General features: G+C 43.2%; 1 protein-coding gene across 1 annotated transcript; it reads right to left on the bottom strand.

Moving 5' to 3' along the window:
* Nucleotides 1–8,549: 8,549 nt before the first annotated feature.
* On the bottom strand, nt 8,550–9,873 carry LOC128973563 (apovitellenin-1-like). Its single transcript, XM_054389920.1, has 3 exons — nt 9,813–9,873; nt 9,267–9,426; nt 8,550–8,649 (listed from the first exon to the last, which is right to left on the bottom strand). Exons 1-3 carry the CDS (start codon nt 9,871–9,873, stop codon nt 8,550–8,552), a joined length of 321 nt encoding a protein of 106 aa, XP_054245895.1.
* Nucleotides 9,874–15,778: the final 5,905 nt, after the last annotated feature.

The raw sequence follows: 15,778 nt of genomic DNA, 5'->3' as shown, positions 1-15,778 counted from the left end.
AGGGAGGTGGTGGAGTCACCATCCCTGGAGGTGTTCAAGGGGGGATTGGACGTGGCACTTGGTGCCATGGTTTAGATAGTCATGAGGTTTAGGGTGACAGGTTGGACTCGATGATCTTTGAGGTCTCTTCCAGCCTTCTTGATTCTATGATTCTATGAATATGGATGAAAAAGCCTCAGAGAACTGAGACTTTATGTTTGGATTGCAAGGTGACACTGAAATGCATGCTGGCATTTCTTTATCTATACCAAACTTGTCAAATGAAAGTAGCTCAGCTATCCCGACCCCTGTGGCTACCACAGCTTTTGATGCACTCTAGGTCAATGCATTACACAGCAAAACACCCGTGGTTCATGTGTTTGGGGGCTGAGGCTTTTCTCTGTTCCGTAAGGCAAAGCTAGAGCTCCAGTGCCACAGCATCACTAGGAAACATCCCCTGAAGATCAGGCAAAACCAAGCCTGTCAGTCTCCAACGTGGGGTTCCATATGGGACAAGGTTTCAGCCATGCAAAGGGAACCAGCTGGGAGGGTGTCAGAAGGAATGAGCCCCAGAAAGGCAAGTTTCCCTGTCTGCTTGCCTTAAGTCTGTCGTTCCTCAGCAGCATCTTCATCCCCGCACACCCAGTGGTCAGCCACCAGCCTGGCTCTCCAGATCTCTGGCACAGACAAGCCAGGTGGCAGGGCTATGGATAATATGCTGCTCTACCCCTGATGAACCCCTACGCCATGCACCCAGACAGTGCCCACTCCAGCCATACCTATTCACCAGAGATGGGCAGTGAAGCTAAGTGATCCAAAAAGACAATATTAAAAAAAAAAAAAAATCAGTTATTTGCCTTAAGACCAGATAGGAAAACATGTGCCCTAAATCAAGCCTTGTGAAAAGGTCCAGGGCAAGTGAAAAAGGAAGATCACACTAAAAACAGGATTTCCAAAACTCCGCACATAGTGACCAAGGACCAAAGTATACATTTTCAGTCTAATTAAACTAAAATGACAACAAAAGCTCCAATTGTCGGCCCATCTTATGCTGAATTCAACCTTTGTATGGAAGCATCCACATTTTTATCAGACAGAATAAAAAAACAAAGGCTCTTGCAACACAATGAGCATGATTCAGTTATTGTAGGAGACACACACAGTAAAGAGGATAAATTGTAGTGCAAAAACACAAATGCTGAGGTGTTTGCTAACAGCCGTAGAATACTACTGGGTTTTGACACAGAGTGTCTCCTATTTACAGAAAGGACAAATAGTGACATGCAACCTTCTTCCTTCTAATTTTCAGAAGGCAAAGTCATGCTCTGACAAGAGAGACATTACCAGTGCAGCACAGCTAGAGGAAACCCCAAGCAATCATCTAGTTCACTAAAAGCAAATACACATAGACTATCCTAGACACACCTATCTGTCAAAAAATGCAAGGGTAGGCCATAATTTATCCACAGAATTCACTAACTTCACTAAAAATCATGAGATGCCATGCAAATATATTCAGAGGATCTTTTTAATTGCTTTTGAAATCGTATGTTTAGCCATTAGCCACACGCTTACTATGTGAACAGGAGCGGAAGCTTTAGTTAAAAAGAAAACTGATGAGCTTTAACTACCTATTAACAGCACCAAAATGTCAGTTCACTCATTGAACAGACATACTCTCACATCTCAGTTTTAGTACTTCAAAAACATGGGTTAGATTTACTCAGTTGTTTATGCAAAGGAGGCAGTCATAAACCCTGGTACCCTGTTGGATCAAGTGCTTGTGGGGTACTAAAGAACTTTCTGCACTCACACTCTGTATTTTGATTTTATGACATGAGAAAGCAATGTCTGCATTACATGTCTGGCTTCTGTGGATGCTAGTTGTTAAAGAATTGCCCAAAAGACTTGTAACAGTGCCCAGTAATCTTGTCTTTTGCCACAAGCATTGTTCTCCAGGTTCACAAATGACAATTGCTTGCAGCATATTTCTAAGACTGCATGAGCTGGCAAAAAATACATTGACCTACATTGAGTCAATTCAATACAGAAATATTTATTTTCCTCCCTCATTCAGCCACCCACTGCACCCTCCACAATGACAGAGCAAAAGGTGCTTAGGATTGAATTGGGAAATTTTCAAAACTAAATGCTAGGAAGAGTCCTCACGAGAAGGATGGAGTACATATGGACAAAGGACATTTTTACAAATAGTCAATAAGCAGAAGTTAATCAGATAAACTATTATTTTTGGATGAAGCACTGCTTCTCAGTGAATGGTAAAGTATTATATGTCATGTCTATGTGCATGGATTTTACACAGTTGATCTTTATTGTTGTGAGCTATCAAAGTACTACTCAGGAAAACTGGTAACTCTAAATAAAATTAGCGTTCTCTTCATCCAGCAACACCTCCCAAAGTTATTTTTACAAAATATTAACTTCTACTCACTCAATCTTATTATTAGAATACTAAAAGCTCCTTCTAAAAAAAAAAAAAAAAAACAAAAATCCTGCAACCTTTTACCTGCCAAAAAAAAGAATTAATGAGTTACTTAAATTGCTCTATAGCAACAACAGCAGCAACAACTCTATAGGTTTGTAACTCAAAGAAATTTTGACACTGAAAATAGAAAACCAGAAGAATTTTATGTCAAGCAAAGCATCTCAGAAGCACGGGAAACCCAAAAATGCTGAATTAGCTGACAGCTATACTGGCATTTTAACTGATAAAAGACAGCATGAAACTACAGGTACAACAGCCTGTAACTATTATCAAGGTTTGATTTGTGTGGAGTTTTTTTTCTTTTAAAAACTAGAACTTTGTATTTTGCTGACCACAACTGAAAACAGGTTAAGCCTGCAGACCATGCAGCTGCACGAGCAGTTCCACTGCTCTGTGTTCTTCTAGCAGCAAAGCTGACCTGAGTGTGCCATTTTGAAGACATGTCTGCAGGGAAGGTTACCGCAGATGGTCCATACCCTGCTCCAAAGGGAGCAAACTTCCATTGGCAAAACTTCTAACATCATCACCCCAGAGAAAGGCAAGAGACAAAGGCGTCTTTGGAAAGAAGAGAAAGTGTTACAATTAGGGGAAAAAAAAACATCTTGAAGTGGTTGTTCTAAGTAGTGAACTTAATCTTTGATTTTCAAACACTGACTTTCACATTCTCTTGCACCTTTTGTTTCTTGAGCGGACTCTGAATAAAGCATCTTAAAACCAACATCTAAACCCACTTAACAAGGACACTACCGCAAACCTGGAGATAGGAAGCTGTGAAAACAGAGTAACTGTGCCCTTCACTGACATATGTCACAACTGTACTTCCAAATATTTATCCTGATAAACTCTTCAGGAATATAATATATATATATATAAAATCCCATAAGCCAATTCCAAATACTTGTGTTTCAGCAGTGACAAAGTTAGTCCAACCCCCACAGAATGGCAGTTGGAAGGGACCTCTGGAGATTGAATCCAACCCTCCTGCCGACTTGAACATGTCCAGGTGGGTTCCAAAAAATCTTTAGAGGAGAATCCACAACCTCTCTGAGCATGAGACATGGATAGTATCTGATGCTGTGGTGCACATTCAAACACCACCATGTTTACGATATCAAGAAACTTTAATAAAGCAGTTTTATGACAGCTACTGTCAAGACAGCTTGCACTTGTGCTGCAGTTTTAGGTTTTTGAATAGCAAAAGCATAATGTTTTTTAAAGCCTTTTTTTGAGAAGTGACTTAGTCCTGGATCCCACCCCCAAATCTACACATAAAGACGAAACCTGTAATATGGGATCATTTCATTTGTCGCAGTCTTGCTACCATCAAAAAATCAGGGTCTGCAAAGCACAGCATAGTCATTACGGACCTAAGGCACATGAACTCCCACCTCACTGGTAAGCATGCAGGTAAGTGGGCAGACGTTTTTCTACATACTACGAAACCATCCTTCTACATACTACAGAAACAACATTGAAACCTTCCCCACCCAACACCATCCCAGCTGCAGCCTCAACTCCAGCTCAGCCCATACCAAAACAACCTTGACCCCATTCAATGGCTGTGCCCTAGCTGGCTGGGAGCGGGTTATTTACTCATCCCAGCCACAACAAAAAGTGGGTTTATGCTATAAAACTGCTCCTCCCTTCACCAAGGCACATCAGCCCTACTCTCACTTTCTCAAGAAGATGGCCTGGGGACCACCTTCGCCTTCCTAGACGGGGCCTGCGGTGCCCGTTTGGCGGTAAACTCCTCGGCCTGCAGCCCGGGACCTGCCGCAGGGCCCTGAGACCGACCCAGCACCAGCCTGGTCCCGCGAGCCCCTCGGTGCAGGCCTGCCAGGGGGCGCCCGGGGTGCTGCGGCCTCCCAAAAAATACCAGTCGCGTCCCGTCCCCTCCCCGAGTACTTAAGTAAATAGAGTGTGGCCGTGTGAACCACCGCGGAGCAGTCCTAACGCCTCTCCCCGCGCCCTGGCGCTCCCGCAGCCCCGACTCTACCTGCTCGCCTGTGCCGCTGCCCCGGCCCCGAGCGGGACGAGAGTGCAGTACGCACAGCGGCAGCGGCGGGGCCGGGAGCGAGGCGGGGGGTTGGGGATTATAGGGGGAGACTGGAGGAGGCCGGTGGCATCGCGTGCGAAGCCGGTGGCGGCGGAGGGGCCGCTCTGAGTCAGTGCTCGCCGCTGCGGCGGGAGACCGCGGGCTGTGAGCGAAAGGGAGACAGCGCTGACTGATCTCTACCGACCGCTGGCGGGCTGCCTGGCACGCAAGGCTTTCTATCGCCCGCCCGCGCCTCGGCGAAACGGGCTGGCCGGAGCGTGCACCAGAGCCTCCCAACGGCCTCCCCGGGCCTGTAGGCCCCATCCTCCGAGTCGCCTCGGTGGGGCTGGCTGGGGCTGACGTACGTACATGCATCCCTTTTTGTGACTTTGATGTTTACTTACAAAATTTTTTTTTTTAAATGTCTGCCAAAAGTCTGTGCAAAACACAGGACTACCTGAAAGAAGGTTTTGTCAGCTCTGTGCATCACCAGGTGTCTGCTGTCGTTGTGCAGGGCAGTGGCTGTACAGCCATATGTTGCCATCACCAGAGGACAAGAATTAATAGAATGCATTGGGTCATGTTGTCCAAACACCCTGCTGTGAGTAGGGACATGTTTTAACTAGACTGGGTTGCTCAGGGCCCCATCACGTTGTCTGTTGAATGTCTCCAGGGATGGGGACTGTACCACATCTGTAGGCAACCTGTTCCAGTATTTCACTACTCTTATTGTGAAGAACTTCCTCAAAATGTCCAACCTAAATCTACTGTGCTCTAGTTTATAATCATTGCCTATTGTCTCATTGCTATGTGCTCTCGTGAATATATATACCTTTTAAATAAAATTTATATTAAATACATTACCTTTAGATGGAAATGTGTGTGTGGTGCGCAGGGGAAATCACCACATAGCTTTTCAAGTGTGACTACTGGCCATAGACTAGAAGTACTTTACATTACATTTCCCAGTCTTCATCTCTCCTTAGAAGCAGAAAAACACATCACATTGTGGTTTCTGCTGCTTGAAGGCCTTGGGCTTTTTGTTGACAGGGACAGCTGCCACCGCTCACAGCAGCACAGGGCTTGAGGTGTTTGTTCACTAGCATTAGTTTCTGATTTTTTCAAGTGTTTAAGTAAGAGGAGATGGGAACTAGGAAGAATAGATGCCAAGCAGTTCTGTGCTATCAACACTGAGCCACTAAAAATGATGTGAAATATTGAAGGTAATAAATACTTTTCAAGAAAAGGTGTTTTTGCAGAAATAAGGAACACGTGAGTTGTTAATTCATCCAACTCTGAGAAACAACAGAAAACTGCCATTTCATAAGATTTCATTTCATTGGACTCAGTTGAACCAGTTATATACCACAAGCTTTCCCAAATGGGCTAAGTGAATGATGATTACTCACAAAGAAAGTTCCTGTGACATGAATCTCGCTGAAATGAATGCTTCACTTAAGAAGCCTCTCCAAGAATCTTGAAGCACTCAGTGAACTTTCACAGACGTAATTGTGATGTGATTTCCATTCTGATTTTACAAAGAAATTACAGATTAACTTCTGTATTTCTACTGCAAAGCAAGTATAAATGTAAACTCTTAGAACAAAACATATGGTTCCCACATTACCTATTCCATAAATTTGTCCCAGGATTCTTTTTGGGATAAATTGCCTTCTTTTATTTATTTATTTATTTCCTGATACCAGCCTGAACGGTTTCTCAGCTGCTGGTTTCTGCCTTTAAGGAGCTCACCAGTGGTGATTCCTGTTACTTAAGGGTCCAAAGTGGCAGTGGGAGCTTGCCTGTTTTGCTCTTTGTAGGTTGCCTGATATTGTAGATTGAACATCTGATTAACCTGATTAACATCTGGGAGGTTTTCAGTTTACTTCCTTTAAAGCATAAAAATGCATTAATAACAACATGATCAGGAGATTCACTTCGAACAAGTAGCAGAGATCTAGGGGCTGATTCACTTTTGCCCATGTGCTAAAATCAGTCAGATATCAAGCAGCTAATCAGTATGTGGTTGGCTTGGATTTTTCTGGAGGTTACATTGCAGAAGAATAAAAGGCTTATAATTAACAAAATATCCAAACTTTGTTAAGATTTAGTATGGAATTCATACCAGGTCCTGCTCTGCTCCAGCTGTGGAGTGATGCAATACAGAAATGCTGCTGGGTTGCATTTATGAAGTGATATAACAGGCTCAAAATGCAGTTTTTGGCAGTGGGTGTGAATAGATTGAAAAAGCCCAAAGCAGCAATTTGTAGGACACCAAATTCTTAAGGGCACATTCAGGCTCTTTCATATGACTCATGACTTCTGCTCTTTGAGAACGGAATATTTTTGAAGTGCCCAAAGAACAAGCTTTATCCTGAGAAAACTCAATGTTGAATTATTCCCTGGGGCTAGAAGGGATTTAAGCTGCAGGGCTTCTCCTACATGGGCTGTATTTGGGGAGAAAAGAGAGAAAGACCAAGCAGACACAGGCAAAACAAACAGGTAGGAGATCATCTCTGTAGCAGAAAGAGATTAAGTCTCTGGCTTTTTCCATGTGGCACATGCTCTTATCAGCTCAAACTGCACTTTTGTAAACCTTCTAAATAATGCTGCATTTACATAATACATACACATGTACATACTCATGTCTGACCAAGGAAGCTCAGGCAGTCTAAGCAAAATAAGCAGTAATAAAGAAATATGCAAAAGAGCTCTGCAGAAGAGGTGAAGCAGCTGAAGATGGAAGGACTTGCTGCTCAGCATAGGGACACTGATTTAATTCTAATGCATGCTACCATTTCACTGAGACAAAAATTATTCCAGACAAATGGTTAAGTCTGACTGATAATTACAACATGAATAAAATAGTGCCGAAGCAAAGCCAAGTTTTAAGGCCCAAATGAGGAGAAAGTAAATGGACATCCACTTTAAAACAACACAGCATTACTTTGCAGTTATTAGGCAAATCCCCTTTTGACAGTTGCACAGAAGTTCTCCCTCCTAAGCAGTAGCTCTGCCCACATGGGCACATGACTCCTGGGTCTCAGGCTAGCAGGGTCTTGTTTTAGCCTCAGCTGTAGTCTCCCATTGTGATTTCATATAGTTTGCCTACTTTTTTTTCCTGCTCGTTTAATGATAAAGTAGGTGGATTTCTTTACCCAGTGTGGACAATCTGAGATGAGGCAGGGCTGAGAAGGATCTTCAAAGACAGTCCTAGCTATAGGTGCCCCTCTCATAAACCAGTCTCCCTCCATCTTGAAGACAGAGATTTTCCCCTTGTTTCTTCTTTGGAAAGGCTATTCAATAACCTTACTGGTTGGCTGACGAAACATAACTTTCAAAGTCCTGCTCAGACTGATGGTCAGTTCAGTTTACTAGCATTTGTTTTCCTAAATGATCTGAAATCTTCAGACACTTCATACAGGTGCACCTACTTGCTGCTTACCTAACCAAGGAGAACAATTAGTAGGACTTAAATTTCATATCTTTTCTGATGTAAGGTTACAGTTCCCATGTTGTGGCTACTCTGAAAGATGCTCAGGTAATGTGCCTTCCCCCCTCCCCAGTCTAAGAAGAATGTGTGCTTAGTTAAAAGTGTCTGAATGGTCAAACATTGCCTGCAACAACTTCTTGAGAATCACACCTATGTTCTCAGCTGAGGAGCCAAGGTGGTTGTGATTTTCTAACAGTCAATACAAACAGGAAACTTAAGGAAGTGTAAGAACCAACGTTATCTTTATTAGAGGGGCAATGGCCAAGCCATTCAGGAGGAATTAATTTTCAGGATTTGGCTACAGAAGAACTCTACAATTGCATTGGCTTCCCCATGCCCAGCCGCGGGGTTTTTTTCAGGGGAGATTTCAGCAGATGCCTTCCATCCTTTGAAGCTGGGTTCCCTCTAGTGGCATTAAGAGGAGCATCGATTCTGTCTTATTGACTGATCTTGGTCCGTAGTAGGGGCAGCAGGAAAGAGGACACTGCAGGGTCTTACCAACTCACGTCAGGAAACACTGACTTGTCTTCGTATGACTAGTAGCCTAGGACTTTTGTGTTCCACAGGTTCTTTATTTTTTCCACCAGCTGTTCAGCCATTATGCTGAGTTTAGTTGTTTCTCTGATGAGAAAGGTCCTGCAGGAGATGACAGTGTATATAGTAAGATACACAAATACTTGAGAGTAATCTCCATCTGCTGTAGTCACTGAGAGTTCCAAGCTCCTCAGCAGTGCTGGAGAGGCTTTCCTCAGAAGATGGGAATAAGCAGCATGTGCTTGCCATGAGTAAGATGAAACTGTATCCCTAGGGTCATCATGCTTTTTCCTTTTGGAAGGAAACTCCAAAAGGAAACATGTGATTTGTGTCAATGCCAGCAGTGTTTCCTAGCACTTTTAGTATGCAGACCCTCATAAACAGCATTGTAGCACCCTTCCAGGGGGCTGATCCCCCACCAGCCACTTCCCCCCTTTCTCACTACCCGTGCATAAAGAGTAGTGTCTGCTATCCCCATGACCATTGTTGTGTTGGTTGTGCACTCCTGCCAAGAGTTTGCTCTTTCACGTGAAACTGTATCGTCCCACTCCACCTTCCAGCAACCTGCTCCCTTTGTAGTCACATCAGGCTTTGGTTGCTGATGCATTTCCCATTGTATCTCCCCATATAAGCAGTTGATTAATCCATTCTCCCCCACTCCTCTCTCACCGTTTTCACCCATGGCTATTGCAACGTTAGCACAGAAGATTTTTGCTTACCTGGTCACAACAACTGGTTGAGCCTGGGCAGCATCTGCCAAGAATTGGGCAGCTTTAGGAGATATCTTGTTCACAGTTTCATAGATGTAAGCTGCAATTGCATCGGGGATGACCAGCCAGTCACGACGATCTCTCTCAAAGATGGACTTTGATTGCACTTCTGAGAAAGAGGAGGAAGAACTCCATAAAGCTTCTGGTGTCACGTGTGTTTCTTGTATCTTCCCCAGGGCACAGTGGGAAGAGACTTGAAATACTAAGATTCAAAGCCTCCTCCAGAATTCACTCTAACAGAACCCTCATCACTTATATTTGGGCATCTAAGTCATAAGACTTACAAGGCAGAGTATTTGCACCAAGTATGGACAATTTTTGTGTCAAGCCCCTGCCAACTTGTTTTGTGCTGCCCAGTGCTACATATCCATGGTCTTGAACTGTGTTACTGGGCTTCAGTCCTGCCTCAAGCAAAGGTTAGACTTCTCTAAGACAAGTGAGAACCCATAGAGCTGAGCCCTTTCTCAAGCAGACAGAAAAGCTTTTCAGACTTACCAGGGAGAGTGGTGCCAAGGAGCAGAATGAGAGCTAACACCAATGCCCTGGATTGCAACATGGTTTGCAGTACTAGTTCTGTTCTCTACACCAAGAGACCTGCTGAAATCAGCATAGGATGTTGTGTTTGTTTTCAGAGAAATAAAACATGTCAGTTAAACCTAACCAATAAATGAAGAAGAAAACAGGGAAGATCAGGGTACGTTCCTCTAAAGAAGTGAGGAAAAGATAGTATAAAAATACGTGTCCTTTTATTTGTATAACCACAAATATCATCTTGGTGATCTGATAGTTTTGTCTTGCTCTAGTTGAGGAGAGACCCAACTGCCCCACTAGGTTATCGTGTCTTTTCCACACTAGACCTGCTTTAGAGCCTGTTGTTCCTGTGGTGAAGGCAGCTGGGGAGAGGTTATGTATCTTCCAACACTGAAACCCTGCAATCCTTACTATGGGCTTGACCCTCCTGTGAATGCCTTGTGGAGCATTCCCTATTCAGTTTTGATCCAGGTCACCTCAGGCACTCCCACCCTTCTCCATTTCAGCAGTATTCCTGGCTGCAGAGCTATAGCTCACACTTTGGCTTGCAATGATAATTGGAGCAAAACAGAAGACCACCTCTGCTCGCTTTTCTATGTCCGAGATATACCAGTCACAAAGTTCATACCACCCAAAGAGAGAGTTCAGCACTTACCTGTCCTGCTTGCTTTCTCAGGCTGAAGCTGAGGTAGATGCTCATCTGAGACACTGGCATTTATGCAGAGCTAATATAGTGATAGCAAAGGGTCAAAGGTCTTGCTTTGTTTCCCCGTTTGGTCTTTTGCAAGCATATCCAGCTCAGTGGGACAGGAAAGAAGCTGTGGAGGACTCTGGACCTGTTATTGAGATTTGGTAATGGAAGGTCATTCTGACCTGAGTCTAAGAGACATGGAAGTCAGCTTCTGGGTCACTGAGTCCTCGAGTTTTGCAGGCAACCATGTCATAGAGGCCCCTTTCATAAGCTGACCAATTGCCACATTAAGAAGTTTGCTCCCGCTGTTGCTGTGGGGAGGCCTGTGCCATAACCTCATGATAGTTCCAACTTCTTCTGACGGTTGGAAATTACTTGCAGGTATTACACCCATTGGTATTTTACCTTGTTTCTAACAGATGCTTAGCCGAATGGTACATGGGGATAGGCATGCACCCCTCTCACATTTCTTCTTTCCCCATGTACCAGTCTTTTTGCACAGGCTGACAAGATGGACACACATGAGCCAGCTGTCAAAATTTACCCAGTGGAAGCATCCAGCTCAAGGGCCTCAGTCCAAGAAAGGCTTGAACCTGTTAGAGTGGGGATGAAGGGTCACAAAAAAAAAAAAAAAAATCCAACAATCAGAGGGCTGGAACACCTCTCCTATGAAGAAAGGCTGAAGAAATTTGGGCTGTTCAGTCTGGAAAGCAGAAGGCTCCAGGGAGACCTATATGCAGCCTTTCAATACTTAAAGGGGGCTTAGAAGAAAGACAAAGACTTTTCCTACTAAGATCTGTAGTGACAGGACAAGAGGCAGTGGTTTCAAACTAGAGAAGAGTATATTTAGATTGGATGTTAGAAGGAAATTCTTTACCATGAGGGTAAGTGGAACACTGAAACGGGTTGCCCAGGGAGATAGTCGAGGACCTATCTCTGGAGATATTCAAGGTGAAGCTCAACAGGGCTCTGGACAACCTGGTCTAGTTGAGGATGCCCCTGCTTACTGCAGAGGGGGTTGGACTAGATGACCTTTGGAGGTCCCTTCCAACCCAGACCATTCTATGATTCTATGAAATGGGTTTAAACTGAAAGAGGGTAGGCTTAGATTGGATATAAGGAATTATTTATGATGAGGGTGTGAAGACACTAGAACAGGTTACTCAGAGAAGCTGTGAACACTCTGTAATTGGGAGTGTTCAAGGTCAGGTTGGATAGGGTTTCAAACAACCTGATCTAGTGAAAGCTGTCCTTGCCCAAGGGAAGGGCAGGATGGATTAGATGGTCTTTAAAGGTCCCTTCCAACCCAAACCCTTCCGTGGTAACTTCATCCCAGGCTCCCCAAGGACCTGATCCCTGCCAGGATGTGGCTGCATTGCTGCTTAAGGTTGTTTTTTCCAATATCTCAAGTTCTAGGCTAACCACCTCTATTTGGCAGATGCAACCACTGAGCAGTACTGAGAAGAGACAGAAAGGCTGCCACACTGAGCTACCAAGGGTGCTAGCTAAGGGGAATGGGAAGGACATGAGGTATAAACTAAACCTACCATGTAAGAGCTCCATTCTTATGTCAGCCACTTATTTATTAGGTGACTGTCAACATGTGGAAAGCATAAAAAGCTTAACCAGTATCTTCATTTATCAACCAAACCAAAAGTCTAAAAGACTTTTCTTCTCATGGACTTTAAAACCAAATAGAAAGTGTTCTTGTTTTACAGATATGGCAGTCATATCAGTAGTTGCTACAGTGAATCACATCATTAAAGAAGGCTGCCAATGGTTTCCTACACAGTTTTCCAGTGTCTTGGTGAGTGCTTATTCAAATTACCTTATTTCTTAGACAAAAAAAAAAAAAAAAAACACCAACCAAAAACAACATTCCAAAACCAGAAAAAAAAAAATCCCTCATGCTAGCAAACTATTTTGCATTTTTGTCCAAAAAACAATTAACATCAGAAAATTCTTTCTGGTGTACAACATGGTTAATTCCAGAAGTAAGGGTGGTGAGACACTGGAACACATTGCTCAGGGAAGTTGTGAATACCCTCTTCTTGGAAGTGTTCAAGGCCAGGCAGGACAGGGCCTTGAGCAACCTGGTCTAGTAGAAGGTATCCTTGCCCATGGCAGGAGGATTGGAACTATATGATCTTTGAGGTCCCTTCCAGCCCAAACCATTCTCTGACATAAGTAAGAATGGAGAATTTTCAGTTCTGCTTCTGGTGGAAACACTAAAAATCAATTCATGATCAAGGAAGAACACACAAGAGCAACTGGTTGAAAGTTCTCTTATATTTTAATTATACATTTGACAGTCATTGAAGAAAATCTACACATTTACCATCTGCTTTTACAACTGGAATAATATTGAGGAGACATTATAGCCATTAAAGTTAGTAGAAATAGCAATGAGTAGCCATTACTTTTGGGGGTTAATTTAATATAACCTCAAGTGTCACCTGTCTCCTGTGTCAGGTTGACAAATGGAAGGCTCTAACTGTAACAAATGAGTGTTTTCAACTGCTGGACTGCTGGAGGTAGTAACACAGAGGGGACTCAGTTGCCCTGTGCAGTAATAGGCACTGCTGAAGAGCTCTGCGTTGTGGTTGTTATCACACAACGAAACTTCTCTCCTTGTCACACTCCTGAAGTCAGCCTAACTTTAGCAAATGCTATCATGAATACAGTTCCAGAGATAGCAGCTGGGTATTTCAGCACTTTCTACTGCCAAACAGGCACTTGCCAAGTCCAGATCAATGATTGCACAAGAAGCAGCCCTTACCCTCCATACCTGGAATGGCATTCTGCAATTGCAGGGCACTCTGCAAATAAGAAAGACAGATACCGCAAATCCAAGAAAAATTACATTATTTTTTATCTTATGAATCTCTGGTTTGAGGTTGAAAGCAACTGACAGGAACAGCATGGACATTCTTATCTGCCCCATGCGGCATGGTCACTTACTCATTGCATTATTATTTTAAATTAGGGTAACTCCAGTGGCTATCAAGGCACTTCACCTGAGACAGAAAAATTCATTCTTGGGGGTAAGGTATATTCCTTCAACTGCACATACAAGAAGAATAAAAGTCTAGAATGGCACTAACTCCTATATGTGAAACACATTCAGGTTTTTCTCATAAAAAATGGGCTGACATACAACCATCAGCTCTTTGGAATAGCTGAAAAATTAAGCATTAATAAATTGCAAGACAGAAAGAATGAGGCTAGGCTACTTCCTACCGTTAGTTCTTTCAACGTACAGTATTTGAGCTGCTAAATTCTCTCTCTTTTAAAAAGTCAAAACCCCTATAATCTTACAGGGATAAAAAAGTCCACATTGTATTGTGCAGTGCTCTCACAATGGCTTTCGTTTAGTTCTGCTTTTAATTGGCTATAAGCATTCAAAGCAGAGCCTATTTCCTTCCCACTTTTCTGTCTGCTTGCAGTTGTAAAGCATGCATATATAGATTTCCTTTGTCAGTATTTCACAGCCCACCAGCTTGTGTTTTGTGAACCACAGTGGTGTGTGGACCAGTAAACCCAGCACCATTTCTGCTTCCCTGCCAGACAACCTAATCTACTTCTGTCACTAAGTTAAGAAGTTACGGAATTAAGACTGAGATACAATTAATTTTCCCTGAAGGGTTTTGTTTAATGTTTCTATAAACGTGATCAAAGTGACTGAAGAGGAGCTCAAGTATGACAAAGATAAAACTCTTCAGACTTCACACAGCATAAATAGTGTTCACACAATCTACAGTTAGTCACCTTAGCTCACTTACAGGGAGTAGAGGATCAAATAAAGATGGAGGGCTCCTTCCTAGGATTTAGATAAAAAAGCACAACCTCTGCAGCACTAAGCTTCAATGGCTGCTACTGTTAGAGAGCCACTGGGGTTTTCTTGCTGTGTGAGGGGCTTCTTGCTCTTGGGAAAACTTGCTGGACATGTTGGCTTATATGCACTTGAACATGAAGGAAAGTGAACTCTTTCCCATGCTACCATCTTGGGGTCTCACCTGACGTCTCAAGTGTCTCTCCTCTTGATGGAGAAAAGGGTAGCCCTTCCCTCAAACCTGGACATTTGGGCTAGGTTGAGATGACAGGAAAAAATTATCCTGTATGATGTATGGACTATTGGAAGCATAAGGAGATAATCAAATTTTTTCCAAGGGTAGAATCTGCCAGGCCCTGAGCATCTACTAAAAGTTGCCAGAGGGCAATGAAAAAGTCAAAAGAGGATGCTAGTTTTGAAAAAGTCAAAAGAGGACGCTAGTTTTGGAAGAAGGAGCCCTGTATTATTTTTCTGCCATTGCAGTGGCCATATACTCCTCTTAACTAATACAAATACTAGCCCATCATAGAAGAGGGGGCACAATAAAGTCCTCAGTATGTCATTAAGTAAGGATAAACATGATTCACAGCCAATGGCTAAGAATCAGATTCAAGAGTGATACTGACTTTGCAAGTTTTGTGAACACAGTTCCCTGTGTTTCAGATGGAACTCATGGGTCAGTTTACATTATTCAGTTTGAATCTAACGCAGACAAGAACTACACTTAACAGAGCTTTCCGTTCTTGAACTCAAACTTCAGTTAGTCTTTTAGCTCTTTTTTGTGCTAGCCATCAGCTGCTGGTGAATAGCTGCTCTGTCTTCAAAAGCCAGGCCTCTGGTTCTGAAACAAAGTCAAACAGAAATGCTACTGGGTCCTCTTATGTCCATACGCAAGAATTAGAAATAAGCAGGCAGCCAAGACACTGTAGGAAAATGAGCATTTGCTATAGTAGCCTGATTGACCAGCAACTGCATTGGACATCCCGCTAGGGGCATCTGATGCAAGTGTGATGTTTCCCATCACTGTCCAAATTAGAGAAAATAAAGGTGGGCAAAGTGAAACCCTCTCCAAGTCAGTCTTCCAAGGGAAACCATAAGCACATCAGGAACTAGGACGTTAAAAGAAAAAATTGTAGCAAGTGTCCCAGATGGCACTGGCTGGGAAATAAGCTAGGGAAGAGAGTCATTGATACTGGCCAACCTCTAGTGCCTCTGGAATAATTCACAAGATGCTCCAGAAGCTCTTTGCCAACAATTGAGTCTCTTGAATCCAAGAAGTACCTTTGGCAAGCTAGTTTCCTGTGGAAGCAGCCAGCATCCAGACAACCTCTCTTTTTCCAGTATATTTAAAATTAAAACAGTGGATGAATCACATGAAGGAGAAATGGCAAACTCTCCTTCACAACC

Source organism: Indicator indicator, chromosome 1, assembly GCF_027791375.1.
Source record: "Indicator indicator isolate 239-I01 chromosome 1, UM_Iind_1.1, whole genome shotgun sequence".
Lineage (NCBI taxonomy): Eukaryota > Metazoa > Chordata > Aves > Piciformes > Indicatoridae > Indicator > Indicator indicator.
Note: the sequence above shows the minus strand (reverse complement) of the source record. Positions and strands in the feature narration are given on the sequence as shown.

Coding starts and splice junctions, on each gene's coding strand:
- LOC128973563 (XM_054389920.1), bottom strand. CDS start 9,873: ATGTTGCAATCCAGGGCATTGGTGTTAGCTCTCATTCTGCTCCTTGGC. Junction 9,427..9,812: donor CCTTGGCACCACTCTCCCTG/GTAAGTCTGAAA, acceptor CCTCTTTCTCAG/AAGTGCAATCAAAGTCCATC. Junction 8,650..9,266: donor CAACCAGTTGTTGTGACCAG/GTAAGCAAAAAT, acceptor CATCTCCTGCAG/GACCTTTCTCATCAGAGAAA.